Source organism: Lithobates pipiens, unplaced genomic scaffold (genome assembly GCF_037356315.1).
Source record: "Lithobates pipiens isolate NorthernLeopardFrog02 unplaced genomic scaffold, aLitPip1_a1.2 Scaffold_23, whole genome shotgun sequence".
NCBI classification, from domain to species: Eukaryota; Metazoa; Chordata; class Amphibia; order Anura; family Ranidae; genus Lithobates; species Lithobates pipiens.
In genome coordinates, this window is record NW_027507785.1 from 167,824,954 (window position 1) to 167,840,320 (window position 15,367).

Consider the following 15,367-nt stretch of genomic DNA (forward strand, 5'->3'; position numbering starts at 1 on the left):
TAAAAACTATAGTTCAATACTTTTTTTTTGGGGGGGGGGGGGGGGGGGGGCGGCAACACCCAGAATTTGCTACAGGCTTTAAAGGACACTGAAATAACTTGGTCCCTGCTCTGGATTAACTATAAATTGGACTAAAATCAGCTTTGTTACTACTGAAAGATAACCTAACAACTCTGCAACTCACATGTAGGAATCTGGCAGTGGAAACTTAGTCTGTCCCCGTTTAGCATTATTTTAAATCCCAATGCATGTAGTCACACCAGACTGAGGGAAAGTAGTAAAAATTTGAAATTACTTTTGCATTCGCTTTTCAATAACCGGCCGCACAACACTGATCCAGTCATCTTGGTTGCATGTCCCTGCAATAAAAGCAGACAGGAAAATAACTTTTAAATGCGTTTTCAAATTTTTTTTCATGGCTGCGTTTGTGCCAATTTTCCAAATGTTACTTTTTTGACTGTTGAATGTGATATTTTAAGTTGAAAGTGTACCAACCAGAGAACTAAAATATCAGCATCTGAATCTCTGCATTCAATGAACACCCTGTCCTCTAACATATTCCTAACAATTAAAACATAACTATTGCCCCTAACAAATTTTGCCCTTACAAAAAGAAAAAAAGGCCCATCCTGTTTGAAATGCATCAGCTGAGATTAAAAAGGCAATAAAGATGGGAAGGCCTGGAGAAAAAAAAAAAAAAGGAGAAACTGGGGAGGGCTGAAAAAATAAATAAATTGTGGAATATGTTTTTTACAATGGTAAATAGAGCTATAAACATGCAGATCATAATGAGAGATTTCTAAGACTTTATGTAAACGCTTTCAGATTTCTGCCACAAGGGGGCACTGCAGGGGAAAGACTCCAGTTTAGTTTCCTTGTGTGCTCCATCTTGTACCTCCTAGAGTTGGGTGCGTGTTGGGATAGTAGATGATAGTTTCTGTCCTATCAGGCCTTAATTGACAGATAAGATGGTAAATTTGCCAGAGAAATTGGTTTATCTTTATTTAATCTTTAAGGCCCCTTTCACACTTGTTCGACCTGAAAGTCGCGTGATTTTGCCATGATTTTTGACTGCGACTTTGACAAAGCTTGAAGCAAGGACAGGATATGTCGCACAAGTGTTAAAGGGGACTAAATAATTCCAAATAATGTTCTCCACCATTGCAGCATAATGTTTACCTATAGACTGGACTGTAAATTGGTTTTCCTTTCCCTCCTTTTAGTAAAATGCTGAGATCAACTAGAGCAGGGATAAGCAATTAGCGCGCCTCCATCTGTTCCATCTGTTGCAGAACTACAAGTCCCATGATGCATAGCAAGGCTGACAGCCATAGGCATGATAGGATTTGTACTTTTGCAACAGCTGGAGTTCCGCTAATTGCATATCCCCGATCTAGAGTTTGGAAACATTTTCCCATTGCAATTGGGGTTGTGGTGTTAGCTGTGGTGTTACCTGTGGTGTTTAATGCATCTTATGCATTAAAAGGTGAAAAAACTTCTGTAACTGACCGGCCTCCCCGTTTTACTCACCCGAGTCCTGTATTCCCCCACTCTACCCATCACCCCATTGTCTCGGCTCTTGACTGGATAGATTGATAGCAGCGCAGCCATTGGCTCCCCCTGCTGTCAATCAAATCCAGGCACGGGGGGGCGAGGCCGATGGACGCTGAATGCTGTACTCGGGAGCGCGCCCGCAAGGTAACCCCCTGGGAGAATGCTTCTCCTAGGGGGTTATACGATGCAGAGAGGAGCTACCAGCACCATCGGGGGACCCCAGAAGTAGAAGATAGGGGCCACTCTGTGCAAAACAAACTGCATAGTGGAGGTAAATAGGACATTTTTGTAATTTAAAAAATAAAATAACAAAACAAAGCCTTACACTTTTTAACATAGTTCTATTAGTCGATTTGTAATAAAAAATGTAATTTTAAAAAGCAAGTGTAGTTTATTTACTGAACTACTTCTTTTTCAAGCATAATACTTTTATATACGTTGCATTTCACCTTCCCATTGTAACAAAATGACTTTCCATTTGTAAAACTCCACACTGAATTTGTTTTCCCCAATTTCTCTAGGCGAAAAAAAAAAAAAAAAAAAAAACAGGATTGTTTTTGGGGTCATGGCTTAAAAACTTCTGGAAATTTTACATCTCTAAGGCTCCATTGCACACTGGGCTTAAAAAAAAAAAAAAAAACTTCAGTTCCCTTGGCAGAAAAAAATAATAAAAAATAAAAACTCATATAGGAGCATTTTTTATACAGAGTTTAGCCTTTTTTTTGCCTGAAATCTCCAATCTTTTTTTTTTGGCCTCTAAACATTGAGCTCAAAATATGCCTGTAATAATCCTAATGTGCAACATTAGGATAACATTGAGCTGCTTCTACAGGCAAAATGTATAACTCCTGTAGAAGCAACAATTTTTAAGTCAATGTGCATGGAGCTTAAAAGGTGAGATTTATACCGGCCTGCAAGGTCGAAGCTGGTGACCTAACTTTTCCCAAATGCAGTTAGGCAATACAGCTTTGGTCACTTCCTGCAGTGAAGTAGAAGCTGGCTGATGGAACCATGGTGAAAAGTGGAGAACCAGGCATACCTTTTATATATAAATTTGTATTTTTTCACAATAGAGTCGTTTTGAATATATTAGAAGTTACATGTAAATACAGGATTCCACTGTCATATATTGGCATATTAGCATGTCTAATTGGTTATGGAGTTATTGTTACATCAAACACCCAATAAATAGAAAATACTTTGAAGTCTAACTAAATATATACTTTGAACATAGAAAATACTTACCTAGGTCAATAGGTCCATCTTTCAAGCCATCCAGCTCATAAAGTCTCCCATTGACTGGAACATAACTTACGAAATGAAAAGCATCGTCGTCTTTTGCCGAAGACTTTGCATCAAACTCAAACATCTGCTGTCTAAAATTAAAGTAAAACAAAAATATTTAGGCAATTGATATACCTTATTTCCCCATTTAATACTTTGTATATCAAAATGTTAGGACATTGAAAAATAGAAATTACATTATTAAAAAAAATGCTTCTAACAAACTAGGGTGAGTCACAATATGGTATCCCACTATGTCAAACCACTGAAGACATTCCTGGTGAGTGTCATAACTCTTCCATGTGCAACAACATCTCACATGTCAGAATATAGCAAGTTAAATGGCAATTTTTTTTTTAAATGACACGTTATATACTTGCCTGCACTGTGCAGTGGTTTTGCACAGAGCAGCCTCAATCCTCCTCTTCTCAGATCCCCTGCCAGCGCTCCTGGCCCCTGCCTCCAGAGCAAACAGCTTGCTATGGGGACACCCAAGCAGGCTTGCTCCCGAGCCGCTGCTTTGTGTGCCCATTCAGACAAAGATGCAGCTTGGCCCTGCCCCCTCCTTTCTCTTCTCATTGGCTCACTGGCTGTGATTGACAGCAGTGGAAGCCAATGGCTCCTACTGTGGTCTCAGCCAATGAGGAGGGAGAGTCTGAGGCTCTCGTGCACACAGCTGGATCATGACCACAATCATTCCTAGTGGGGTTCACATAGAAGAGAGCAGGATTGCCCTCTAATTTTTTTCTAATAAGGAGATTGGGTCCAAGTGGTGGGTGAAAAGGTTTAAAAAGTTTTAAACCTTCCGAATACATTTTTAAATGTCAGCATGCCCTTTGTTTTTCTATATAAAAGGTCACATATACACAAAGTACCTTTTGATTCCGCCAGTCAGTCATAATTTATTGTCATTGGTGCCAATGATCTGCTGGTCCATAGAGCCTCTGCAGCATTGCCATCACACAGCTCATGCACCCCCTTCCATTCAATATTGAGTAAACTACCACATCAACCTATCCGCCCATCCAGCACTAGCTTGTCTCCTTGTTGGAAGCCCTCCCCCAGAAGTGTTCCACGCCGGCCCCAGCATCTTCCTGATGGCCACAGGAAGTACTCTCTGCCGTTAATCATCCATCTGCAGCCCCACATCTCTGCAGCGTCACCCGGAATGGGAATGGAGGAAATCTCCATGGACCACTGAATAACAGATGAGCCTTTTTATCTTTGTCGTCTTTTAAGTGTAATCATACGTTGAGTCATTAAAACATACATTTTAATATGAAAAAAAAAAAAAAAAAAAAAGAAGAGCGCAACAGGGGAGAAAATGGGATTATTGCGGTGCAAAAAAAAAACACAAAAAGAAATAGAAAAAACCCAAAATTCTATTATCAAATTTTTAATAAACATCACACAAGGTATTTTAAAAGAATGACAATACAAAGGATACTACGAATCAAACATAGACATTGATATAGTTACATACAACGTATATATTCTATCCAGTTATCAGACAGCCAAAAGAGTATAGAGCGTGTTAGGCCCGAATGGTATTGGCCTTTAGATTCTGTCTGGTCAGTCTTTCCCTACATGTTTCGCCATACAAATGGCTTCCCTCAGGGGTAAATAGAATATAGTTCCAAAGAGGGTAACAACAATTCTGCAAAAACAGAAAATAAAAAAACAAGACCTAAAAACATATACTGATTAAAACAGTATATGTTTTTATGTCTTGTTTTTTTATTTTCTGTTTTTGCAGAATTGTTGTTAACCTCTTTGGAACTATATTCTATTTACCCCTGAGAGAAGCCATTTGTATGGCGAAACATGTAGGGAAAGACTGACCAGACAGAATCTAAAGGCCAATACCATTCGGGCCTAACACGCTCTATACTCTTTTGGCTGTCTGATAACTGGATAGAATATATACGTTGTATGTTCTAGTATGTAACTATATCAATGTCTATGTTTGATTAGTAGTATCCTTTGTATTGTCATTCTTTTAAAATACCTTGTGTGATATTTATTAAAAATTTGATAATAGAATTTTGGGTTTTTTCCATTTCTTTTTGCACCGCAATAATCCCATTTTCTCCCCTGTTGCACTCCTTTTTTTTCATACAATTGGGGATGAGGTGCAGTATTTGTTAATTGACTCCTTGCCACGCAATACCTTACAAATGATACATTTTTAAATTGGGCACTCAGGTGGCGCTTCCCTTTTTACCCTTCTATTGAAACAGGAATATAGGTGAGGATTAAACTGTGAAGAAGCTGGGTACTCTGTATGGGATTAAACCAGTTGATGAAAGTGCTGAAAAAAACTGAGGGTTTATGATCACATTAGGTATGCATAATCCAACCAATTGAGAATTCACTTTTCCAACTTTATAGCAATCAACCTGCCTCGGGATTTAAATTTTGCATCTTGCCTTGGCTGTGAGGAACATGGGGGAAAATTTCAAAAGCAAATTATGCTTTAGTGCTTTTTGGCCCTCAATACAATTACAAAACTACAACACAAACACCATAGTGGAGGTTTACCACAACAGACTGGGGTGAGCATCATCCAGTCTAACTCATCTGTTATTGCCCATGGCTCCACTGGACATTATATAATACAATGTAAAGAGCATCTGCAATTGTGGTAAATAGGCAGCTGAGGAATGAGCAGGTAGTACAGTTTAATTTGTGGCGGGGAGTGTGTGAGTTGACAAGAGTTTTTGTTAAAAATACACCTGCCCTTTAACTGTTGACTTGGAATTCCATTCGAACGCCAAGCATTTTAATAAATGTAAACAATATTTAAAGAAAATGCCCATCTAAAAAGGTACACATTAAAAATATAAACAAAGGAAGTACCTTGCAAAACTATTATGCACTTGTCGGATCACTTCGGAGTTGCTCAATGCCAATCCTTTCATCTGAAAGACAATAAAAGAGTAACTCAGGTCACTTGTGCTAGAGAGTCTCTGAACCCCCTTGAATGTTGCTCACACATTTGAAGAAAGCTTTTAATGTTTCAAATAAGCTTAGAACACTAAACCCTGTTAAAAGGACATGCTTATAAAAAATATGGAAGCTGCCGATACTGCAGCATGCCATGTGGTAGTAGTAGTAGTAGTAGTAGTAGTAGTAGTAGTAATGGGCTTGCCTTAACCCACATGCATTAGACTCAACCCATGGTATGGAATAAGCTCTAAAGAAAAACTAAAACTTTCAGAAAGTACAGCTATCCTTTTGTCCCACACCTCCTGACCTTAAACCTACATTTGCACCCCATGATGTATACTTACCTAAGCGGGACAACCAGAGCCCATAGTAAATCTTCAGTACCAGCAGCCAAAATCATCTCGGTTGTACTGCCACTGTAGAACCCCACAGACTTCCACAGGCCTGTCTCCCAAAACAGGCGTTTCTTGGGAGACAGCCCCTAAATTAAATTATATAGAAAATCTAAAGATAAGCTATAAATGAGGTATTCAACCTATCTGAAAGAACAGACAACTCTAAAATGACATAAATCAGCTCCTATCTAGTTTCATACTTTTGCTTATGGTCTTCGCACTAGTGAACTAAGTGGGTAGTGCCAATGAACTTAAAAAGTCAGTTTATATATCATGACTCTGAGAATCCAGTGTGTAAGGTAATCAGAGTTGTGACTGCCAGACCTTTTGACCAAAAATATCAAAACTTCAGATGCTTTCAAATGCGTAAATGAAATGGAAAAAAATAAAAAATACAATGTCTGGATACTTCCCAAATGAGGTGTCCCTGTAGCTAAAACAGTACAAATAATCATCTGACTTTATCCACATGGGCTTAAACTAAGCATATACAATTAGGTATATATATATATATATATATATATATATATATATATATATATATATATATATATATATATATATATATATATATATATATATATATATATATATTATATATTTGGACACAGGCACAAATTTTCACACTTTTGGCTTTGTATGCCATCAGTAAAAAAATAAAAATAATAATAAAACAATTAATTTGAAACAAAGACTTTCAGCTTTAAGTCAATGGGTTGAACATATATATCATCAAGTACAAATTTTAGGAACTGCAACCATTTTTATACAGAGTCCCCCCATTTTCAGGGGCTCAAATGTAATTGGACAAATGAATAGAATTATAAATACAATTTTCATTTTTAATATTTTGTTGAGAATCCTTTACTGGCAATGACTGCCTGAAGTCTGGAACCCAAGACTGGGTTTCCTCCTTTCTGATGCTTTGCCAGGCTCTAACTGCACCTGTCTTCAATTCTTTGTTATTGGGTCTTTTTTCCTTTCGTTTTGCCTTCAGCAAGTAAATTGCATGCGCAATTGGGTTGAGATCAGGTGACGGACTTGGCCACTGCAGAATATTGCACTTTTCCTTCAAAAGCTCCTAGATTGCTTTTGCAGTGTATTTTAGATCATTGTCCATATGCATTGTGAAGCGCTGTCCAATCATCTTTGCTGCATTTGGCTGAATCTGGGCTGACAGTATCTCTAAACACTGCAGAATTCTTCCGGATGCTTCTGTCACATCATCAATAAACACAAAATGACCCAGTGTCACCGGAAGCAATCAATGCATGCCCATGCCATCACACTGCCTCCACCATGTTTTTCAGATGACCTTGTATGCTTTGGATCATGAGCTGTTCCACACTTTTTTCTTCCTGTCATTCTGGTATAGAAAAATCTTAGTTTCCTCCATCCAAAGAATGCTTCTCAGAAATGGTCTGGCTTTTTTGATGTTTTTTGGCAAAATCTAATCTGGCTTTTCTATTCTTCATTTTTTGCTTTTCTTCCTCTTTATTTGCTCTTGTGAAGTCTTCTCTTGATTGTAGACTTTGGCAATGATATGCCCACCTCCTGGAGTGTGTCCTTCACTTGTCTGGGTGTTGTGGATGGGTTTTTCTTTGACAGAGAGGATCCTGCAAGCATCCACCACTGTTGTGTTCTGTGAACGTCTAGGTCTTTTTATGTTGCTAAGCTCACCAGTGCGTTGTTCTTTCCTCAGAATGTACCAAACTGTTGATTTTGCCACTCCTAATGTTGCTGCTTTCTCTCTGATGAATTGGTTTCCTTTTTGAAACCTTACAATTGCCTGTTTCACTTGCATGGACTGCTCCTTTGAATGCATGACGTAGGTTCACAGCAATAGATTCCAAATGCAAATATCTCACTTAGAATCAACTCCAGGCCTTTTACCTGCTTAACTGATGAAGAAATAACAAAGGAGTAGCCCACAACTGGCCGTGAAACTGCGCTTGATTCAACTGTGCAATTACGAGCTGTAATTCCTAAACCCTTCCTCTGAATTTGTATGTACATACCTTCAAATTAAATCTAACCAGTGTGCACTTTCAGCCCATATCCATTATATAACCATAGCTTGAATATGTTTTCGTAAATACCTGAAAATATTTTTTTAATTGTGTCTGTGTCAAAATATATAATGGAGCCAATGGTATTTTTATTTGAGCTAGCCATGCATATAAGAGACAGTTCAGTCTCCATAAATTTTACCAGTAACTAGGTAAAGGCAATAGCCTACCTGCCTGGATAGAAGATGACTGGATTCTTTAAGTAGGCCCTCTTGATATATAATTTGTAGATCTTAAAAAAGGAGTCTGCAGAGATTGTATAGTCACATTAAAATTGGTATAGCGAGCTTGAGATCTATCAAAGAAAAACTAATATCTTATCATACAAATCTGTCTGAAGTTTTAGAGATAGACAGCTTGCTAAAGCTGTGCACTCTCTTTAGATGAGCCACAGTAATATGGTAATATCGTTTTTGTTATGTACAGTATACATGCACATTGATGAAGCAGACCTAAAATGTTTTTTTTTTTTTTTTTAAACAAGATAATCAGGTACTTACCGCAGCATCAAAACTTTGGGTAAACTCTTTAAATTCTGTGAGTGTTTCTCCTAAGTGTACATCAAGATGGTTTGTATTCAACAAAATGCTGACAATTGCTTGAGTAGCACATGCATTGTTTATTACCTAGGGAAAATAAAAATAAAAATGTATGTTTGTTGCAACTTATATAGACTCAATGATTAACAAATGATTAACAAATATGCAACAGACACTACCACCATAGCGACCCACGTGGCCGCTATGGGGTCCGCAGCTGAGTGGGGCCCGTGGAGAGGATGAGGAATGCATACTGCGGGGGGCCTGCACGGTCCACCAGCCAGGGGAAGAGGAGAGGAAGTGGCAAGCTGTCTACAAGCAGAGAGCGAGATGGTCTGCTGTAGTAGCTTTTATTAGAATTTCCTGTGTTCCCAGGGCTCAACATCACATAGCCCCACCTCTTGGCCCGGCAACTTTGATAGACAGAACACCGGTCCAATGCGTGACATGTGATGTCATCAAAGGCACCGGGCCAAGAGGTGGGGCTATGCGACGGTGAACCACGGGAATACAGGAAATTCAAAGCTATTAAAGCTCTCTCTCGTATAGCCAGCTTGCCTCTTCCTCTCCTCACTTCCCCTGGACCATGTGGGTGGTGCTCGCCCCCCTCCCCCCCACTCTCCACGCTCGCCAACAGCCATTTGAGGGCTGCAGCATGCATTCCTCATCCTCCCAGGTAGTTCCGCCACTGGCTCACCTCTTATTGGGCCCAGTTGAGGCAGCATTGGGCACAGGTGAGGCCACGCTGCATTGGGCACAGGTGATGATTGAAGCGCTAACACTAGGTCTCTCGGTCTCTCTCTCCCTCTCTCTCTCTCTCTCCCCTTCCCTTCTTCCCCTCCTTTCTCTTCTTCTTCTTTGAATGAATGAATGAATGAAATACTTGTATAGCGCACAATGCGAACTGAATCGCCTTTCTCTTTCTCTCCTTTCCCTTCCTTCTCTCATTCATCTCAGACTCGAACCACGCCCACCACGCCCTTTAAGCCATGCCCAGTATTTAATTTAAGCCCCATTTTTTTTGGGGGGGGGGGGGGGGGGAATACAAAATTTTGCTATGAGGCCCTGTGATTTCTAGTTACGCCCCTGGCCATAGAATTTCAAACATTTTTACATTTTTATACAGCGTGTGAAATATATAATATAGTCAATCCCAGCAACCATGATTTTTGGATTTGTTATATACAGTATATATTATTTTAGAAAAGAACAAGGATTTAAAAAAATTAAATTGGGTCACATGAATCATAATAAAATGTGCCTTAGTATAAAACCTGTTGTGATATACAATGCTGTATAGCGACACTGCTGTTTGTTAAGAGAAATCCATTCACTGTACTTTATCACAGGAAGTAAGCTCCATTTCAGAAAAGAGCAAAACATTTTGTATCTTAGCAGGTAGGTGCTTAAAAGGGTATCTAGAGGGAGTACATCCCCCCCCCCCCCCACCCGCTGTCCTGAACAATTAGTGGATTGAGAAAATAGGATCTTCCGATTCTTAAAACAAACGTTAATCAGCATGACCCACTTTAAAGGAGCTATACGGTCACAAAATATACGTCTGTATTATATTAACAATACAAACAATAATTTTGAAAATCCAATAAAAACATACTTAAATCTCCTTCCATGCTGTGATTGCTCTGTCTGCTGGCCATTTATTTCAACAATTTCATGGGCTGCCTGTATGCTTTAGAGGTTCTCCTCTGCTCATCCCATTGGTTTACTTTCTAATGAGTACATGTCCTTTGATACCTTGCTACCTGCAAGCAGCAATTCCTGTCCTGACTCCACAGGACATAACTACATGTCACACAATTCAAGAGACAAAGTGTAGAGATCTTTACTAGGTTTGCTTGTAAACGTCAAAATTGTTCAGAATAATAGGAGTAGGCAAGAAATAACAAATTCAAGGTATTGACATATGCACATATTCCGCCAACCTATTATAGGTGCTCAAACACAGGACTGGTCTTTTTCTTACCACTCTGTTACTCAGCACAGGTGCCATTCAGAGAACACTTTGCATTTTCCCAACGAATGCAAAGTACTCACTCCCAACTCCCAAAAAAGCTACAACTGAGTTAGAGGTCGGGAGGCGTTTAGAAAATGAGTGTTACTTCATAGTTTGGGAGAGGTTCTACTTAATTTTAGAATTCCAAATATTTTCCATTTCCGTATCATTCTAACAATCTACATTCATCCCATAATTCTGCTAAAAGCTAAAGACAGATCACCATTTCATCAGAAAATATGTCCTGGATTTAAAGAATATTAAGTAGCCAGTGACGTAAACTATTGCTCATGGCAATCAAAGGACTGAAACAAGAAGCTTATTACAATTATAAGCTCTCTGCTAAGGGTATTAGCAATCTGTGTTGGGGTAAATCTGCTTATTAATTCTACCAATTAAAACAAAGACAACCCGAGTTAAAGTGGAGTTCCACCCAGAAATGGAACTTCCTCAGATCTGATGACCCCGCTGATCGGAGTATTTCGACAGGTGGCCATCCCCGTGTCAGAACAGTTGAGGAGAAAAAGCTGCAACTGCCTCTAAACTCTACTTCTCCTATGCTCTGGTAAAAAAGACTGAGTGCATGGACACATAGGCTTTTAATTGAGTTATGTTCAGGGGCTTTGGCAAAAATAAAAAAAAATAAAGTCAAAAGCTCTTAAAAAAAAAAAAAAGTGAGCTTAGGAGCATCAATGTGAAGGAGGCCTTAGGCCAGCATTCCAACAACTACCTAGTAACTTCAGGATGGTGAGCAGGGAGAGACTGGGTTCAGATCCAGAGCATAGATTGGCAAATACAGTGCCTTGCGAAAGTATTCGGCCCCCTTGAACTTTTCAACCTTTTGCCACATTTCAGGCTTCAAACATAGATATAAAATTTTAATTTTTTGTGAAGAATCACCAACAAGTGGGACACAATTGTGAAGTGGAATGAAATCTATTGGATTTTTGAAACTTTTTTTTTTAACTAATAAAAAAATGAAAAGTGGGGCGTGCAAAATTATTCGGCCCCCTTGCGTTAATACTTTGTAGAGCGACCTTTTGCTGCGATTACAGCTGCAAGTCGCTTGGGGTATGTCTCTATCAGATTTGCACATCGAGAGACTGAAATTCTTGCCCATTCTTCCTTGCAAAACAGCTCGAGCTAGGTGAGGTTGGATAGAGAGCGTTTGTGAACAGCAGTTTTCAGCTCTTTCCACAGATTCTCGATTGGATTCAGGTCTGGACTTTGACTTGGCCATTCTAATACCTGGATACGTTTATTTGTGAACCATTCCTTTGTAGATTTTGCTGTATGTTTGGGATCATTGTCTTGTTGGAAGATAAATCTCCATCCCAGTTTCAGATCCTTTGCAGACTCCAACAGGTTTTCATCCAGAATGGTCCTGTATTTGGCTGCATCCATCTTCCCCTCAATTTTAACCATCTTCCCTGTCCCTGCTGAAGAAAAGCAGGCCCAAACCATGATGCTGCCACCACCATGTTTGACAGTGGGGATGGGGTGTTGAGGGTGATGAGCTGTGTTGCTTTTACGCCAAACATATCGTTTTGCATTGTGGACAAAAAGTTCGATTTTGGTTTCATCTGACCAGAGCACCTTCTTCCACATGTTTGGTGTGTCTCCCAGGTGGCTTGTGGCAAACTTTAGACGAGACTTTTTATGGATATCTTTGAGAAATGGCTTTCTTCTTGCCACTCTTCCATAAAGGCCAGATTTGTGCAGTGTACGACTGATTGTTGTCCTATGGACAGACTCTCCCACCTCAGCTGTAGTTCTCTGCAGTTCATCCAGAGTGATCATGGGCCTCTTGGCTGCATCTCTGATCAGTCTTCTCCTTGTCTGAGCTGAAAGTTTAGAGGGACGGCCAGGTCTTGGTAGATTTGCAGTGGTCTGATACTCCTTTTATTTCAAAATGATCGCTTGCACAGTGCTCCTTGGGATGTTTAAAGCTTGGGAAATCTTTTTGTATCCAAATCCGGCTTTAAACTTCTCCACAACAGTATTACGGACCTGCCTGGTGTGTTCCTTGGTCTTCATGATGCTCTCTGCGCTTTCAACAGAACCCTGAGACTATCACAGAGCAGGTGCATTTATACAGAGACTTGATTACACACAGGTGGATTCTATTTATCACCATCAGTCATTTAGGACAACATTGGATCATTCAGAGATCCTCGCTGAACTTCTGGAGTGAGTTTGCTGCACTGAAAGTAAAGGGGCCGAATAATTTTGCACGCACCACTTTTCAGTTTTTTATTTTTAAAAAAAAAGTTTAAAATATCCAATAGATTTCGTTCCACTTCACAATTGTGTCCCACTTGTTGGCGATTCTTCACAAAAAAATTAAATTTTATATCTTTATGTTTGAAGCCTGAAATGTGGCAAAAGGTTGAAAAGTTCAAGGGGGCCGAATACTTTCGCAAGGCACTGTACTATGTGTACACGAAACTCAATTATTTCAACATGTAAATAGTGACATATATAAAGTGATCACCCAAGTAAACCCCCCAGAGTGTACAACAAAATCACTACTCTCAATAGTGATATAAACCACAAAATTAGTGTAAGGGTCCTTTCACACGGGGCGGATCAGTTCTGATCCGCCCCGTGGATGTCCGTTTGCTCAGCGGGGATCACTCCGCCGATCCCCGCTGAGCAGGGAGATGACAGCTCCGTCTCTGCACACTGCGCAGGGACGGATCTGTCACAGCGCCGCTCTCCCCTATGGGAGATCGGATGACGACGGACCGCAGTGCCCGTCGTCACCCGATCCGATGACGGATGGAAAAATAGCTTTTTCCTCCGTTACACTTTTTCGGATCGGAGCGGGTCGGATGTCAGCGGACATGTCACCGCTGACATCTGACGCTCCATAGAGCTCTATGGAGCACCCGTTCAGGTCCGCCTGAAAAACTGACAGGCGGGCCTGAACGGGACGTCGGTGTGAAAGAGGCCTAAGTATATATCTCATTAAATCAGAGTCCTTTATATGCAATGGTTCTTTAGACCGGATCAGGCTGTTTCAACTCAAATCTGATTCATCTTCTAATAAATATTCCACATGTGTCACGAAAAGAAACCAAATCGTGCCACCACCACCTTATAGAATGGCCACTCACCAGACTTCACCATATAATAAGCATTCGGTTCATTCAATGGATAACCACTCCTCAATCCATCCTCCCGTAAGTAATTCCTCAATACCCGTATACTCATACAAAGGTAAATAAAACCAACATAGTGTAAAACAGTTTCACCTTTAATTATGAAAATCTTTTTAAAACATATTGCACTCACATTTCAGTGTGTCTAATAGCCGACACCAAGCTTATCCAGCCATAAGAAAACATGGAATCGGGCAAGCCAATGATGTTCCGCAGGTGGTTCTCTCCTCCCTCCAGTCAGCCAACCTGTTCCTGGCTCTTCGTTGAAAAAAAAAGGTGCATCTCCCACAGCTTCAACATGTTTCGCAATTCTTGCGTCGTCAGGAAGCTCGACGCAAGAATTGCGAAACACGTTGAAGCTGTGGGAGATGCACCTTTTTTTCAAGGTGTGATCAATTTTCAGATATTGGCACCTTAGCTTGTGGATTCTATAACTTTCACAAAGATCAAATAATATACACCAATTTGTACTTATTTTTACCAAAGATATGTAGCAGTATAAATTTTGGCCAAAATTTACAAAAGAAAAATTACTAATTTGCTAAATTTTATAACAGAAACAAAGAATTTTTTTACAGAATTTTCTGTCTTTTTTCTTCTTTTATAGCGCAAAAATAAAAAATAAAAATAAAAAAATAACAAACAACGGTGATTAAATACCACCAAAAGAAAGCTATAATTGTGTGGAAAAAAAGGACAAAAAGTTCATATGGGTACAGTGCTGTATGACTGCGTAATTGTCATTCAAAATGTGAGAGCACCGAAAGCTGAAAATTGGTCTTGTTAGGAAGGGGGTTTAAGTGCCCAGTGGTTAAAAGGATGGCCACTAAATGAAAGTTGAACTCCAAGCAGATAACAAAAAAAAAAAAAAAAAAAAAAGCGCAAATGCAAGATCTGCATTCATTTAGACCCCTTTCACACCACACCGCCCTTTGCGTCGGCGGTAAAACGCCGCCATTTTTAGCGGCGTTTTACCGCTGATTTGCGGCGCATTTCGGCTGCTAGTGGGGCGCTTTTACCCCCCGCTAGCGGCCGCGAAAGGGTTAAAACCGCCGGCAATACACCAAAATAGCGGCGTTTTGCCGGCGGCATTACAGCGCTGCCCCCATTGATTTCAATGGGGAGCAGCGGTGGAGGAGCGGTAAACACACCGCTTCTTCACCGCTCCAAAGAAGCTGCTGGCAGGACTTTTTTCTGACGTCCTGCCAGCGCACCGCTGTAGTTTGAAAGCCCTCGGGGCTTTCACACTACACACAATGGTGCAGCTTCTTTAGGGCGGATTGCAGGCGCTATTTCTAACGCTATAGCGCCTGCAAAACGCCCTGGTGTGAAAGGGGTGTTCTCATATGCCTACTGGACACTTTTAACCCCTTTCTGCCTAGACAAATTTTCAGCTATC

The 15,367-nt window shown here is 40.1% G+C and overlaps 1 protein-coding gene across 2 annotated transcripts in view; it reads right to left on the minus strand.

The window, feature by feature from the left end:
- The window catches only part of UCHL5 (ubiquitin C-terminal hydrolase L5), a 119,448-nt gene that overhangs the window by 59,304 nt on the left and 44,777 nt on the right, over positions 1–15,367 (minus strand). For both annotated transcript variants that reach the window (XM_077452571.1, XM_077452570.1), the window contains exons 4-7: positions 8,752–8,877; positions 5,698–5,759; positions 2,800–2,930; positions 296–359 (exon numbers count right to left, since the gene is read on the minus strand). In XM_077452571.1, coding sequence (XP_077308697.1) covers positions 296–359; positions 2,800–2,930; positions 5,698–5,759; positions 8,752–8,877 — 383 coding nt within the window. The remainder of the gene's footprint in view (positions 1–295; positions 360–2,799; positions 2,931–5,697; positions 5,760–8,751; positions 8,878–15,367) is intronic.